This window comes from Oryctolagus cuniculus, chromosome 18 (genome assembly GCF_051225735.1).
Source record: "Oryctolagus cuniculus isolate XC-2025 breed Fujian yellow rabbit chromosome 18, ASM5122573v1, whole genome shotgun sequence".
NCBI lineage: Eukaryota > Metazoa > Chordata > Mammalia > Lagomorpha > Leporidae > Oryctolagus > Oryctolagus cuniculus.
In genome coordinates, this window is record NC_142884.1 from 14,682,998 (window position 1) to 14,698,179 (window position 15,182).

The window sequence follows — 15,182 nt, forward strand, 5'->3', positions numbered from 1 at the left end:
TGCTGAGCTGAGAGCCAAGGACCAGGTCGGGTGCTGTGCGCTCGGCTGCCAGAGGGGGCGCTAGAGGAAGTCTCGTCGGGATTTCTGGAGTCTATAAGGGGACTTGGAGGTGACAGTGTTAGCGCCTGGATGTGGTCTTTGCCATCTTTCTTACCTGAGTTTCTGCAGAGTTGCTGAGAGGCTGGAGAAGAGAGAGCGAGGGAGCAAGAGAGAGAGAGAGAGAGCGAGAGAGAGGTGCAGAGCCAATGCCTGCAATGGGCAGGATGAGGCAGAGTGGAAGCCAGGAACTGGGGTCTCAGCTGGGCAGGGCCCATCACTGCTGCCTTCCGGGGTCTGCACTGGCAGGAGCTGCAGTCAGGAGCTGGGCTGGGCATGGACCCCAGGTGCCCCTGTGGGGGATGGAGGAGGCCCAGCACCAGCCCCCCACGCCCTCCTCCCTACCCCCCACACCACCTCCAGCCATGGCCGGGGCGGGTGTGTCAGGCGGGTGCATAGTCATCAACTCACATCTGCAGAGCAGAGCCCTAGGGGTGGGCAGAAGAGACCAAGGGGAGCCACAGACAGGGGGAGTGGTCAGTGTTTGATTGGATGCCTGTGGCCCTGGGACTGGTGCTCCAGCCTGGGGTCCTGGGAGACCCACTCACTGCACATGCGCTGTGCAGCTGGGCTCTCCTCAGCCTCTCAGTTTGCCCACTTGGGAACCGGGGAGATCACAGGCTGTGCCTTCCTCCGCTGCTGTGGGGAGAATGAGACAGAGCAGCAGGGGAAGGGCTAAGAGAGGACCGGACATGAATGTGCACGGGAGGCTGCCAGCTACGGCCGTTCCAGCCGATCATGACTGAGTGCTGGGGCGGTCACACAGCCGCACGTTCCCCAAGCCCGTGACTCTGTCTCTCCTTCTGCTGCTGCCTCCTCCTAGGAGCCCTCCTGGACAACACCTTGCTGTTCCACTCGGTCACCTCCAACATCATCTGCTCCATTGTCTTTGGAAAACGCTTTGACTACAAGGACCCCGTGTTCCTGCGGCTGCTGGACCTGTTCTTCCAGTCCTTCTCCCTCATCAGCTCCTTCTCCAGCCAGGTCTGCCTGAGGTGGGAGTGGGGTGAGGTGGAGTGGTGGGGATTCTTGGAGCAGGTGAGGAGGAGGCGGAGAGGAGGAAGAGGAGGAGGAGGAGTTTGAGGAGGACCTGCTCTGGGGTCTCAGAAAGGCAGCTTAGGGCAGGAGGGAAGACAGAGACAGCCAGAGGGACAGGGATGCCAGGATCTGGAGGGTGGCAGTGACAGGGACCCGAGGACCGGGGCTCAGGAGAGAGTGAGGGGAGGCGGGAATAGAAGAGTCGGAGAGAGAACGTGAGGGCTTGGGAGGGAGAGAGGGAAGGAAAGAGAGAAGACCAGACAAGGGCAGAGAGAGAGGGATGGGGAGGGGGCAGCTAGCCACAGAGGGACACAGAGAGAGAGGAAGGAGCAGAGGAGAACAGTGACTGCCAGAGACAAAAAGCGAGTGAGAGCAAGAGTGAGAGCCAGCTAGGGGTGGGGGGGAGGTCCCCGAGGAGGCGCAGGTGCCCAGGAGCCCCATCCACCCGGCCCCGCCCCACATGACCCCACCACACTCTCTTCTCCCCTGCAGGTGTTCGAGCTCTTCTCGGGCTTCCTAAAGCACTTTCCCGGCACGCACAGGCAGATCTACAGGAACCTGCAGGAGATCAACACTTTCATCGGCCAGAGCGTAGAGAAGCACCGCGAAACCCTGGACCCCAGCAACCCCAGGGACTTCATTGACGTCTACCTGCTCCGCATGGAAAAAGTGGGGCACGGGACGGGGGAGGGGCGTGGGGGAGAGGAATACAGGCAGAGCAGAAGGAAGAGGATGGGAAAGGGAGGGGAAAGATGGGTAGGTAGAGAGGGAGGGAGAGAGAGAGAGGGAGAAAAGAGAGGGAAAGACAGAGAGAGAGAGAGAGAGAGACAGAGACAGAGACTGAGGCAAGCGACAAAACAAAGCAGCAGGGGCAGAAACCCACAGAGCCAGGGTGATGAGGGAAACAGCAAGAAACGTGGAGAAGCAGAGGGCGGGAAGAGAGGCTGGCACTGGGGCACTGGGCTGAGCTGCTGCACACGATGCTGGGTCCCACATGAGCGACGGTCCAAGTCCCGGCTGCACTTCTCATCCAGCTCCCTGCTGATGCACCTGGGAAGGCAGAATGAGATGGCCCAAGTGCTTGGGGATGGAGCTCCAGGCTCCTGGCTTCAGCCTGGCCCCGCCCCAGCTGTTGCAGCCATTAGGGGAATGAACCAGCAGATGGAAGATCTCTCTCTGTAACTCTGCCTTTCAAATAACTAAATCTTATTAAAAGAGAGAGAAGCACAGGAGTGGACAGGTAGAGAGAATCATGGTGGACCAGACAGAGTGGGAGACCCAGAAACGGATGGAGAGATTCACGAGAACTGGGCTCCAGCCTTGCTGACCATCTCCCTCCTCCCCCGCCCCGCCGGGGGACGCAGGATAAGTCCGACCCGAGCAGCGAGTTCCACCACCAGAACCTCATCATCACCGTGCTCACGCTCTTCTTCGCCGGCACCGAGACCACCAGCACCACCCTCCGCTACGGCTTCCTGCTCATGCTCAAGTACCCACACGTCACAGGTGGGCTGTGGACGGGCTCCTGTCTGGGGGAGACGTTAGGCTCAGGGATGGCCCCCGCCAGCCAGTCCTGCGGGTAGGTGAGGGAAGATCCTGTGGATCCGAGCTGGACCCACTGGGCCCTCACCCTCAGTCCCCCTGCACACTCCCGGGTCCGCTCCTCAAGTCATCCAGGGACACAGGTGTGTGTTCAGGGAGGTGCGCCCTGACCCTCTGGGCGGTGACAGCGGGACGGCTTTGACTCAGCAGCGCCCTCGTGTGCTCACCCTTGTCTGCAGCGGGCTTCCTCCCCTGCCCCTTCCCCAGCTGCCTCTCAGGCCTCACCACCCACGCAGCCTTCATGTTCCAGGACAATAATCCCCCCGTTGTGTCACCCCTGAGTCCTCACCATCACGCCCCCACCCATTCCTTCCTTTACATCCTCAGTCCTCACAAATGTGTTCACTCTTCATTCTTCCATATTCCAGCCATCATCCTTCACGTCACTGGTTCACTGGGCTCATTGCCTTATGTTCCAATGGGCTGTTCATGAACGGGTCCATCCAGTTAATTCATAAGTGAATACATCCATACACTCTCTGGCTCGTCATTCATCATCAGTCTATTTATGACTGATCTGTCCATTGATTTGTTGATTACACATTCCCATTATTTATCTAGTGTTCATGGATTAATCTATTGATCTATTTCTTTGTTACACCCCTGAAAGTCTGGCATGGTCCCTCATTACCTACACACACTAAGTACTAGTTCATTTTCTCCTCACCTTAGAGAGGAGTTCTGACGGGAGTTCTTAATCTGAAATTCCTGAGGAACTGTGGGGTGTGTTTATGTGTGTGTGCATTCCTATGTGTACACCTGTGCATGTGACCTTGTGTGTGCATTTGTATATGTGTTACCTGTGAACGTGTATGTGTCTGCACCTGTGTGTGTGGGAGAGAACCCACATCCAGGCTGAGAATTCTTGTTCCTCCCTCCTCCCTTTGCCCCAGGCTGGGACTCTGAGGGGCACCAGTGGCCTCAGCTTTGACGCACGTGTCTCCTGGCCCACGGCGCCCTGGAAAGCAGGGTCTCTGCTGAGATGCCTCCTGCTTGGGGTTCCCTGGCCCCGCTTTTCCTTGCAGAGAGAGTCCAGAAGGAGATCGAGCAGGTGATCGGCTCCCACCGCCCTCCGGCCCTCGATGACCGAGCCAAAATGCCCTACACAGACGCGGTCATCCACGAGATCCAGCGGCTCGGGGACCTCATCCCCCTCGGTGCGCCCCACATGGTCACCAAAGACACGCAGTTCCGAGGCTACGTCATCCCCAAGGTGAAGCCAGTGGTGCCCACCTCTTCCTGCGGGCATTCTTGGTCTTCCTAACTCCCAAACACAGCCTCTCATTGGTTCCTGTTGTGTTTTTTTGAGGGGAGTGGGATTATGCTTGGGCCAGGGGCCGGCCCCCTCTCTAACCTTTGGACCTCCCTCAGAACACGGAAGTGTTCCCCATCCTGAGCTCGGCTCTCCATGACCCGCGCTACTTTGAAACGCCGAACACCTTCAACCCCGGCCACTTTCTGGATGCCGACGGGGCACTGAAGAGGAATGAAGGCTTCATGCCCTTCTCCCTGGGTAAGCCTGCCTGTAGCCCCGCCCCCAGACCCCAGACCCCAGAGTCAAGGGCTCCGCCCAGCCCCTTCTGGAAGAAGAGGGAGAGATAGAAAAAAGGGAGTGATAAGAGTAGAGAGGGATGGCCTGTGCTGGGGCTCACTAGGCTAATCCTCTGCCTGGGGCGCCGGCACCCCGGGTTCTAGTCCCGGTTGGGGCGCCAGATTCTGTCCCGTTTGCACCTCTTCCAGTCCAGCTCTCTGCTGTGGCCTGGGAAGGCAGTGAAGGATGGCCCAAGTGATTGGGCCCTGCACCCGCATGGGAGAACAGGAGGAAACAAAGCACCTGGCTCCTGGCTTCGGATCGGCTCAGCGTGCCGGCCTTAGCGGCCATTTGGGGGGGTGAACCAACGGAAGGAAGACCTTTCTCTCTGTCTGTCTCTCTCACGTCTATCTCTGCCTGTCAAAAAAAAAGTAGCGAGAGAGAAACAAAATGAACAATAAATACTGTGTCTTCTGACAGAAATGAAAATGAAAGAGAAGAGAGAGAGACAGAGAGACAGAGAGAGAGAGACAGAGAGAGAGAGAGAGAGAGAAAGGAGAAGCAGATCCAAAAAGAGACGGAAAGGTAAAGGTAAGACGGGCATAGATAAAGAGACAGACTCCCACAAGTGTGAGCGTCAGAGACACCAAACGGTGTCCCAACGGGTAGCTGCTGGCCGAGGGGGGCGTCCGGTGGGGGATGACGCACTCGGGCTGGCCTGCAAAATCTGGGCCGCAGAACCCGTTCAAGAAGGAGAAGCAGGCCAGAGACTGCTGTAAGCACTGATGGCTCCTGTCTGCTGCTTTCTGGCTGTGCCGAAACGAGACGGTCCTAGCCTGGTCACCTGTCCCACCACCCGAGCGCAATCTTCCAACTGCTTGAGAGGGTGGAGGGGATGCCGGGAGACCCACACCCACTGGCCCTTTGAGAGACCCAAAAGTGAGGGGTGAGGCTCTGTGTCTGGGCTCAAAGTCCCAGGTGCTCCCACATCAAGGGTCTACAACCTCCTGGGTGTCCCACACCCCCAGGACCCCTCTCATTGTGGTGAGCCTGTTCACAGTTTCACACAATCTGGGGGCTGAATTTTTTTGAGTTCCTGAAGGCCAAGGATCTTGGGCTGAGATCTGAAGACAAGGCAGACACGTGGTTCCAGAGATGCCCGCCCAGCCTCCCCTCCTCCCACTCTCCCAGGGACAAACTCAAATAGACACACCTGCAGGATTCTGCACATGAACAGGGTGCTTTGCCAAGAGTTGTTTGAGCTCACAGAGGCTTGTGAGAGAGGTACCATTCTCCACCATGAGAAATCCTGACTAGGGAATACACACACACACACACACACACACATCCAGCCGGAAGTGGCTCCTTCACCCTGTAGGCTGCTGAACCATTTGGGAATCCGACAAAAACTCCAGTGGAGTGAACGCGGCACACACGTGTGAAGGCTGGCCCCGGTTTCAGGGGGTTTGGGAGCCCTCCCTGAGTAGCAGGTTAAAGGTGGCGCCCATGCAGGCCTGTTGCTATGGACACAGGTGAGTGATGTGGGTCGCTCTGTGTCCACAGGGAAGCGCATTTGTCTGGGCGAAGGCATCGCGCGGACCGAGCTGTTCCTCTTCTTCACCACCATCCTGCAGAACTTCTCCATCGCCAGCCCCGTGCCTCCCGAGGACATCGACCTCACTCCCCGGGAGAGTGGCGTGGGCAACGTGCCCCCGAGCTACCAGATCCGCTTCCTGGCCCGCTGAAGGGGCCACGGGGACCCCCGGTCAGGTCGTTAGGTGTCCCCGCCTCTGTAGAGAATGGCCCCAGACTGCTCCCACATCTTCCTGCCTCTCAGACCTGGGGCCAGCCGGGACCCTCCCCTTGGCCTCCTCGGCGTGGGGAGTCCTCTTTGTGGTCCCATCTCCTTCCACCAGGCTGCGGCTTTTCCAAAGACTCAGGGAACTGTTCTCTTCCTGTCCTCCCTGCGTGCGGCACCGGCCCCAGCTGCTAGGTCAAGGATTATACCCAGTTTGCAGTTGAGGGACAGAGGCCAGGCAAGGTGCCAGCAGTCTGAGATCACTGTGCCCCTGAGTGGAGGAGAGAGAGCCACGATGTCGCCACAGCCCACTCTTTGCAGTCACGTAGTTAGGTTAAGATGCAGCCCACACAGCACGCACGAAGCCATGCATTGAATGGGATGGTTTTGTGATTTTCTCTCCTCCACAAGGTCTTTACAACCACAGGATCTGTGCCATTGCCCCAGGGGAAACCCCAAACCTACCAAGCTGTTGATGTCCCAAATAAACGGGGGTCACACCTCTGAGGTCGGCTGTGCCTGGTTCCTTGCACCTCACGCGGTGTCTTGAAGCCCAGGGACGCCCCCCCCTCCCCCCACTCTTGGTGGCGTCACCCGACGTCTTCCATTTGTGAAAGGCCCTGGGCTCCCTGAGATGGTCCCTGAGACTCAAGCAGACACACACACAGCCTGCCCTCCTCGGGCCGGGAGGTGACCCCTGCTGTTTTGCGTGTGACCTGTTTACCGTCAGGTCCCTGGGAAGGCCTTCTGGTGAGACCCTGTCCCCTCCATCAGTGCCCACTCTCCAGTGCTGTTCATGGACCCACTTCCCACAGCTGGGGCAGTGTGTGGCATGTGACAGCTGTGCAGAAGGACTGCTCAGGAATGCATGGATGCATGGATGCATGGATGGATGCATGGCCAAATGAGCCACCTCCAAGACCATCCCAGATGGCCGCCAGGTTCCTCCATCAGACTGTGGTACCATCTCCATATCTCACTTTTTCTGATACCAGAATAAACTCCTGGCCCTAAAGGACCCGTGACAGCCCTAGTCTTACCTCTCATGCTGCAGTGCCGCCTTGTGACAAAACTGGCCGAGCGCCCTCCTTGGGGTGGTGCCACCATCCACACAGCCTGCACACTTTCCACCCTTTCCAGTGGGACAAGCTGGGTGGTCCAGGGCCCTGCCTGTGATGACACCGCCACACCAGCGGACAGCCAATGGGAAGGCGGCCCTGGGACTTAAGCCTGAGATGCTGAGCTCCTGGCTCCTGTGGCCCCGCCCCCTTTGGGCTTCCTGCAGCCTCTGGAGAGTCACCAGGAGCTCTGCCAGGGTGGAGTCCTGGCAGCCCCCCCCCAATCACAGAAATCAAACATCGGAGCAGCTGCCTTTAAGAGGCGGCAGAGCTCACGGCAGGCAGAGAGGGGACCATGGTGCTGTCCGCCTTCTCGCTCGTCCTGGGCCTCACTGGCCTCAGCTCCTCTGGGCCTGGGGCCGCCCTGCCTCCCCGGGGTCCTGGCTTCAGGCTGGACCTGCCCTGGGCTGTTGGGGCCATTTGGGGAGTGAACCAGGGGACTGAAGATCTCGTTCTCGCCTTGTCTCTTCTCTCTCTCTCTCTCTCTCTCTCATTCAAATAAATAGAAATCTCTTAAAAATTACATATGCCAAGAAGTATGTGGGGGGAGCCATCTTGTGATCTCTTCACCTTGACCGCGTCTGTGCAGGATTAGCTTTGTTTCTCCCTTCAGTGTTCTCGGTGACGTCACTGTGCACCCAGGAGGGGACAGCCTCTGCTAGGGGCTCCGTTGCTGCCATCATTTTGGAATTATTCATGCCTGTTATTTCTTTTGTGTCGATGTTAGCAAGTCGTATTTTAAGGAATCTGTCCACTTAACTTTACACTTTTTGACATGAAGTTGTTGGTATTTTTCCTTAAATTGATGTTCACTTAACAACCATTCTCCCTTTTCTCTCGTGCCGCAAGCCTGGAGAGACTGTGTTCACACCTTCCACAGCTGGATCCAGGGAACATCAAGACAGCAGTGCCCCTCAGTCTCTGGGCTTCATTTATGCTGGAAGCCAAAAATCCACTGTGCTCCAGTCCCAGAAGACAGTGTAATGATTTCTCAGATGAAATTCATTAAGTTGTTCCTGCTTTTTCATTTATTTATTTATTATTTATTTATTTGACAGGTAGAGTTATAGACAGTGAGAGAAAGAGAGACAGAGAGACAGAGAGGAAGGTCTTCCTTCTGTTGGTTCTCTCCCCAAATGGCTGCTACGGCCTGTGCTGTGCCAATCCGAAGCCAGGAGCCAGGTGCTTCCTCCTGGTCTCCCATGCGGGTGCAGGGCCCAATCACTTGGCCATCCTCCACTGCCTTCCAAGGCCACAGCAGAGAGCTGGACTGGAAGAGGAGGAACCGGGACTAGAACCCAGCACCCATGTGCGATGCTGGTGCCGCAGGTGGAGGATAAACCAAGTGAGCCTTGGCGCTGGCCCCCTCCTTTTTTAAATGAATTACTTATTTAGGGAGCCGGGTTTGTGGCAGTTCAAGTCTTGGCTGCTCCACTTCAGATGAGGCTCCTGGCTCCTGGCTTTGGCCTGGCCCAGCTCCAGTGACTCTGGTCATTTGGGGAGTGAACTAGTGGATGGACGATCTCTCTCTTTCTCTCTATATTTCTGCCTAACAATTAAATAATCTTTAAAGGGAGAGAGAGAGAGATTTAGAGGCTGGGGCTGTGGCGTAGCAGGTAAAGCCACCGCCTCTGGCACCAGTATCACATAAGGCCACCAGTCTGAGACTCAGCTGCTCCACTTCCAACCTAGCTCCCTGCTGATGGCCTGGGAAAGCAGTGGAAGATGACCCAAGTGCTTGGGTCCCTGCACACGCGTGGGAGACCCAGAAGAAGCTCTAGGCTTTCGGCTTTGTATCGGCCCAGATCCAGCTATTGTGGCCATGTGGGGAGGGAACCAGTAGATGAAAGACTTCTCACTGTCTCTCTGTAACTCTGCCTTTCAAATAAATAAATACATCTGTTGGGGCCTTAAGCCTGAGGCTGGCCCCTGACCAGCAGGGGACAGTACAAGCCCTCCCTGACGAGGTGAACGGGAGAGGTAAGGTCGATGGGTCAAGCACACCGCAGCAAGCACCCGTGAGTTCTGTTGAAGCAGGAATTGCTTTACTGAGGAAGTGTGCAGGCTTATGGAGCTTAAGAAAGACATGCACAGTAGGGGAGCCGATCAGTGAAAAGGTCATGCAGACATGGGTGGAACACACATGGGGCATCTTAAGCGAGGTATAGGGATCATGCACTGTCCACGTGTCCAGAACTAAATCGGACCTCTCCCTGCAGGTGGTCCGATCTCACGTGGTTTAACCCCAGCAGCCTCAGACACATCCCCAAACATCCACCAGGCGCCATGTTGTTAGGGATATTTTAGGCAATGCCCAATATGCATCATTTAAAAAAAGAGCTTCAACCGGGTCTCCCATGTGGGTGCAGGGGCCCAAGCACTTGGGCCAATTCTGCTGCTTTCCCAAATGCATTAGCAGGGAGCTGGCTTGAGAGTGGAGCTGCAGGGACTTGAACTGGCTCTCACGTGGGATGCCAGTGGTACAGACAGTGGCATAACCTGCTACACACCCCCAGCCAGGCCCCCACATGGGTGGCACGAGCCTCAGGACCGTTGCCATCATCCACAGCTTCCCGGATGCATTCACAGGAAGCTGGATCGGAAGCAGAGCAGCCGGGACTCAAACCTGCTCTTCTGATGCGGGATGTGGGCGTCCCACGTGCTGGCTCAACTGCTTCCCAACACCAGCCTCTGAATTCCCGTGTTCATGTGCGGAAACTGAAGCCCAGAGTGTAAAGTCACTGTCCCAGGGCCTTTGGGGACCCGGGCTCGGGGCTTGACCCCAGGTCGGCGTGGATCCGCAGCCTGTGCCATGCTGCTGGAAACCTGGAGTCAGTGCTGCTGACGTCATCCTGAGCCGTGGCACACGGCCCTGGTTTTCCAAAGGCGCAGCTGTCACCGGGGCACCACGCGGCTGAGGAGGCGTGGGCATGCTCCCTGCTGGCACATGGACAGCCTGATTTCTTTGGAAAATAAGGAAATCCCTGGGACCGCCAAGGTCTTTACCAAGTGGAATGAGTTAGTTGGTTTCTTGAGCCGTTTCTCCGAGAGGCAGGGGTGTGGCTGAGTGACCTGGAAGAAGCTCTAACTGTTTGGCTTGGAGTCTAAAAATCCTGACCCCTGACTTGGACTGATGCTGAGCCAGACCTCAGAAGGAGTCCAGAGAGGGCAGGGACGTTGGGGCGACAGGCGGTGTGATGGACAGGGATGGGGTGGGGCTAATAGGCAGAAGGACCCCTGGACTCCATGTTGCCACACAAAAGCCACGCAGGGTATGGAAGGGGCGGGAGCACTCAGGCAGGGCCTCCCTGCCCTTGCTGCTGTGACAAATGACCCCACCCTTAGTGACTTAAAGCAACACTCCTTTATTCTCCGACAGGTGCGGAGCCCGGAGCCTGAGGTGAATCCTGAGTGGCTGAAACCAAGGTGTCCCCAGGGTTGGTTCCTTCTGGAGGCTGGGGGTGGGTGGGGGGCTGGGGGTGGTCCTGCCTGCTCCCCCCGCCATCCAGGCCTCTGCCTCCTGACCGCCTTGCTCCGGCATCCCTCTTATAGCTCAGGATAATCAAGGACAACCTTGCACCCCATGGCCCTGCCTGTCACACCTTCTTATGTCTCCCTCTGCGTTTTCTTAAACTGTATTTATTTAAGAGCGAGAGCGAGAGCGAGAGAGAGAGAGAGAGAGAGAGAGAGAGAGAGAGAGAGATACTGTTGTCTGTTGCTGCACTCGCGGAATGCCCACCATGGCTGGGGCTGGGCTGGGACTGAAATCGTGAGCTGGGCACTGAATCCAGGTCTCCCACGTGGGTGGCAGGAACCCAGTCCCTGGGCCATCAGCACTGGCTCCCGGAGCTCAGGTTGGCAGGAAGCTGGAGTCCGGCACAGCAGCTGGGAACCGAGCCCGGGAACCCCACTAAGGCGCATGGCCATGCTCCCCTGTGTGCCCCCGCCAGGCTGATCGCTGGGCTCTGCAGAGTCTCTCAGCAGGCACGGAAGAGCAGCAGAGGGGTTGGGATCAGGACGAGGAGGTCTCTGGGGCCGTTTCTCAGCCCGTCTCACCTAGATACAGGTGATTCAGGGACCCGGGTCTCCGGAATCCCCCAGGAGCCAGGCGCTGGGCTGCCCTGAGTGACAGCTCCTGGCTCCCTCAGTCTCTTCCCCTCACAGTTCTTAGTATCAGTTTAGCTGCAGTCCAGGCCAAGTCAACACTGACTGTTGACCTTAGTGCAGCGAGGACAGAGTTCACAGGGTCGTCGTTGCACCTGCTTTCCCCTCCACACTGGTTTTCCCAAGGCCACAGCTGCCTGTGTCCTGCATTCTGACGAAGCCAAGACCTCTCCCACGATCAAGAGTTTCGGGGAATCTCTGCCCCGGTGCAGGGCTCAGAGTCGCTGCTCGGGAAGCTCCCATCCCACAGTGGGGCACCTGGTTCGAGTCTTGGCTACTCCACCTCCCACCCAGCTTCCCACTGGTGCACACACACCCTGGGAGGCTGTAGGCGATGGCTCAAGTGCCTGGGCCCTGGCACCCATGTGGGAGACCAGGATGGAGTTCCCAGCTTCAGCCTGGCCCAGGCATTTGGGGAGTGAACCAATGGATGGAAGATCTCTCTGGGCCTCTCTGTGTTCTGCCTTTCAAGCAATAAAATAAATAAATAAATAAATAAATAAATAAATAAATAAATAAATAAAACTGTACAGGTGACTCTGAGGGATGCCAAGGAACCAACTCATTATTCTCAAAGTGGATGAAGTCAGAATCAAGTACATCTCTTGCTTGTTGTATACAAACCACCTCAGGGCATCTTTAGCGCTAACGATCTTGCTTCTTAGACATCAACAGAATTATCTATCTGCCTTCTCTCTGTGTTGTCTCTATTTCTATATCACTTGTGTCTGTCTTGTGTGTATGAGTCACTGTGTAGCATGTATGGTGTAGAACTTTGTGTCTGTATTATACATTGTGTCATCTCTGCCATATAGCTACGCTGTATTTGTGTGTATCATCTATGTGTCCACATCTGTCTGAATGTGGTACATCCATTTCAGATTCTTCATTTGAAAGGCAGAATTCCAGAGAGAGACGGAGAGACAAAGATCTCCCATCTTCTGGTTTCCTCCGCAAATGGCTGCAACAGCTGGGGCTGGGCCAGGCTGAAGCCGGGGGCCTTGAGCTGCATCCAAGTCTCCCACGTGACCAAGCACTGGGGCTGCCTTCTGCTGCTTTCCCTGGTGCAGTAGCAGGGAGCTGGATGGGAAGTGGAGCAGTGGGGCGCTGAGCGGAGCTCACTGGACAGCGGTGTCATCATCTCACAACGTGAAAGCAGAGTGCCCGCCCCTGGTCAGGCTGGAGCAGCCGGAGCCGCAGGAAGCCGCATTTGTCCTGGAGCCCGCTGCAGGGCTGAGGCCAGGAGGCTGCTCTCTGTGGGTCACGATGTCTTCTGCACGCAGAGGACTGGTGCGCTGGGCCGTGTGCAGCGGCCCCTTCTTCCTGTGGGGCCGAGCGCCCAGACTCACAGCTGCCGCCTTGACAGCCAACACAGGAGTCTGCGAGTTATCTTGTTTGTTTGAAAGGGGGTAAGGAGCTAGTGTGCATCTCTCCCCTGGGCTGGCTCTTTCTCCAGATGCCCACAGCAGGAGCAGGAGTGCACCCAGCTCTCCCTCGTGGGCGGTGGAACCGCATCCCTCCAGCCCTCAGCACTGCCTCCCAGGTCTGCGTTGGCCGGAAGCCGGAGTCAGGAGCTGGAGCTGGGACTGTTACCCAGCGCACTGATGTGGCAGGCAGGTGTCTTGACTGGCACCTATAGCTAGGCTAAGCCCCGCCCCCGCCCCGCCCCTGGATTGGGACACGCCCACACGCGACTGTGCAGAGCCATGCCCCCTTCTGCCTCTAGGAAGTGGGGAGTGCTGTGCCTGTTAAGCCAGACAAGTGGAATCCCTTGGTATCCGCAGTGCGCATTCCTTTTCTAAATTTCACCCTCTTTTCAATATCCTTTGTCGTTGTCTGCCTCCTCTGTCTTTTTCCTGTGGATGGGCCCCCACCCCACCACATGGGCATTCCTGGCTCCTGGCTTATGTCTGGCTCTGACCCTGCCCATTGTGGGCATTGGAGACTGGAACCCGGCATACACGTGGAGAAGGAGCAGTTCAGGCATTCTTCCGCCAGATGGCGCTGCCGCCCCGCTTCCCCAGCGCTGGCATTCCCCATGCTGAATACTGCCCCTACCTTGGGCCGGCTGTGCGCCTCCGGTTATCCGTTCCTACAATGGGCGAAGGCACAGCAGCCACTTCTGAGCCTTCAGGAAGATTCTGAGACGGCGATGGGTGGGGCCTGGCCTGGGTTTATTTATTTATCTGAGGAACAGAGCTCCTGTGCACTGCTTTACTCTCCAGATAACTGCAGCATCCAGGGACCAAAGCCGGAGGCCAAGAGCAGCCCAGGTCTCCCATTGGCTGGCAGGACCCGACCACGTGAGCCATCACCGCCAGCTCCAGTCTGCATCAGCAGGGCATTGGAGCACAGCAGGAGCTGAGTGTTGGTCCAAGGGACTCTGGTGCGGGATGCAGGTGTCTTAACCACCAGGCTAGATGTCCACCTTGCTCTGGGTTTTAGTGTATCTCTCGGTGTGTTATTTATTTATTTATTTTTGACAGGCAGAGTTAGAGAGAGAGAGAGGGAGAAAGGTCTTCCTTCCGTTGGTTCACCACCCAAAATGCCGCTATGGGTGGCAGGCTGTGCCGATCTGAAGCCCGGAGCCAGGTGCTTCCTCCTGGTCTCCCATGCGGGTGCAGGGCCCAAGCACTTGGGCCATCCTACACTGCCTTCCAAGGCCACAGCAGAGAGCTGGACTGGGAGAGGAGCAACCGGGACAGAATCCGGTGGCCTGACCGGGACTAGAACCTGGGGTGCCAGCGCCGCAGGCGGAGGATTAGCCTAGTGAGCCATGGCACCGGCCATCTCTCTCTTGTTTTAAAAGATGTATTTACTTATTTGAAAGGGAGAGTTACAGAGAGAGGTAGAGAGAGAAAGAGAGAGAGAGATCGATCTTCCATCCGCTGGTTCACTCTCACAGGGCTACAATGGCCGGAGCTGAGCCAGGAGCTTCTTCCTGGTCTTCCACAGAGGTGCAAATGCCCAAGGACTTGGCCAACTTCTACTGCTTTCGCAGGCCATAGCAGAGAGCTGGATCAGAAGTGGAACAGCCAGGACTTGAACTGTCACCCATATGGGATGCTGACGCTGCGGGCGGAGTCAGCCCACAATGCCTCAGCGCCAGCACAGAGTGTATGTCTTTCTTGGTGTTGCTGGGTCTCTTCGCTGTCTTCCCTGTCTTATTCTCTCCCCTCTGCCGCCCTCTGCATCCATCCTGTCGGTGCCTCTTCTGGTCTCCACTTCTCTCTGGTTTTCAGCATCTCTGCCTCTCTGCCTTCTCTTTCTGTCTGTCTCTACTCCCAGCTGTGTCCCTGCCTCTGGGTTTTTGCAGGTTCCTGGTTGGAAAATCTCTGCTGTCCCCCTTGTCCTGGCCGTCGCTACCAGTGCCCAGGGGGAGGGGGCAGAGTCCACTCTTCCTGGCTCACCCTGGGCACAGCCTGGAGAAAGGATCTTCCCTCTGGTCCAGGGGTATTGCCTGCTTGGTATTGGCCACCCGCTGGTGTGGCGGTGTTGTCACAGGCAGGGCCCTGGACTGCCTAGCTTGTCCCATTGGAGAGGGTAGAATGTGTGCAGGCTGTGTGGATGTGGCTCCGCCCCAAGGAGGGCGCTCGGCCAGTTTTGTCACAAGGTGGCATTGCAGCATGAGAGGTAAGACTAGGGCCCTCATGGGTCCTTTAGGGTCAGGAATTTATTCTGGTATCAGAAGAAAGTGAGATATGGAGATGGTACCACAGTCTGATGGAGGAGGCCTGGTTTCCATCTTGTGGTGGTCTAGGAGGTGGCTCATTTGGCCATGCATCCATCCATTCATGCATCCATCCATTCATGCATCCATGCATTCCTGAGCAGT

The 15,182-nt window shown here is 56.9% G+C and overlaps 1 protein-coding gene across 3 annotated transcripts in view; it reads left to right on the forward strand.

Moving 5' to 3' along the window:
- LOC149120788 (cytochrome P450 2B5) overlaps positions 1 to 6,570 on the forward strand; it is a 35,335-nt gene extending 28,765 nt beyond the window's left edge. For 2 of the 3 annotated variants that reach the window (XM_089318797.1, XM_089318796.1), the window contains exons 4-9: positions 920 to 1,080; positions 1,627 to 1,803; positions 2,499 to 2,640; positions 3,762 to 3,949; positions 4,108 to 4,249; positions 5,831 to 6,570. In XM_089318797.1, the coding sequence (XP_089174923.1) occupies positions 920 to 1,080; positions 1,627 to 1,803; positions 2,499 to 2,640; positions 3,762 to 3,949; positions 4,108 to 4,249; positions 5,831 to 6,012 (992 nt within the window). In that variant the 3' untranslated portion in view covers positions 6,013 to 6,570. Of the gene's footprint in view, positions 1 to 919; positions 1,081 to 1,626; positions 1,804 to 2,498; positions 2,641 to 3,629; positions 3,950 to 4,107; positions 4,250 to 5,830 lie in introns of those variants that run through there. The other variant, XM_089318798.1, reaches the window with a different exon arrangement.
- The last annotated feature ends 8,612 nt before the right edge of the window (positions 6,571 to 15,182 follow it).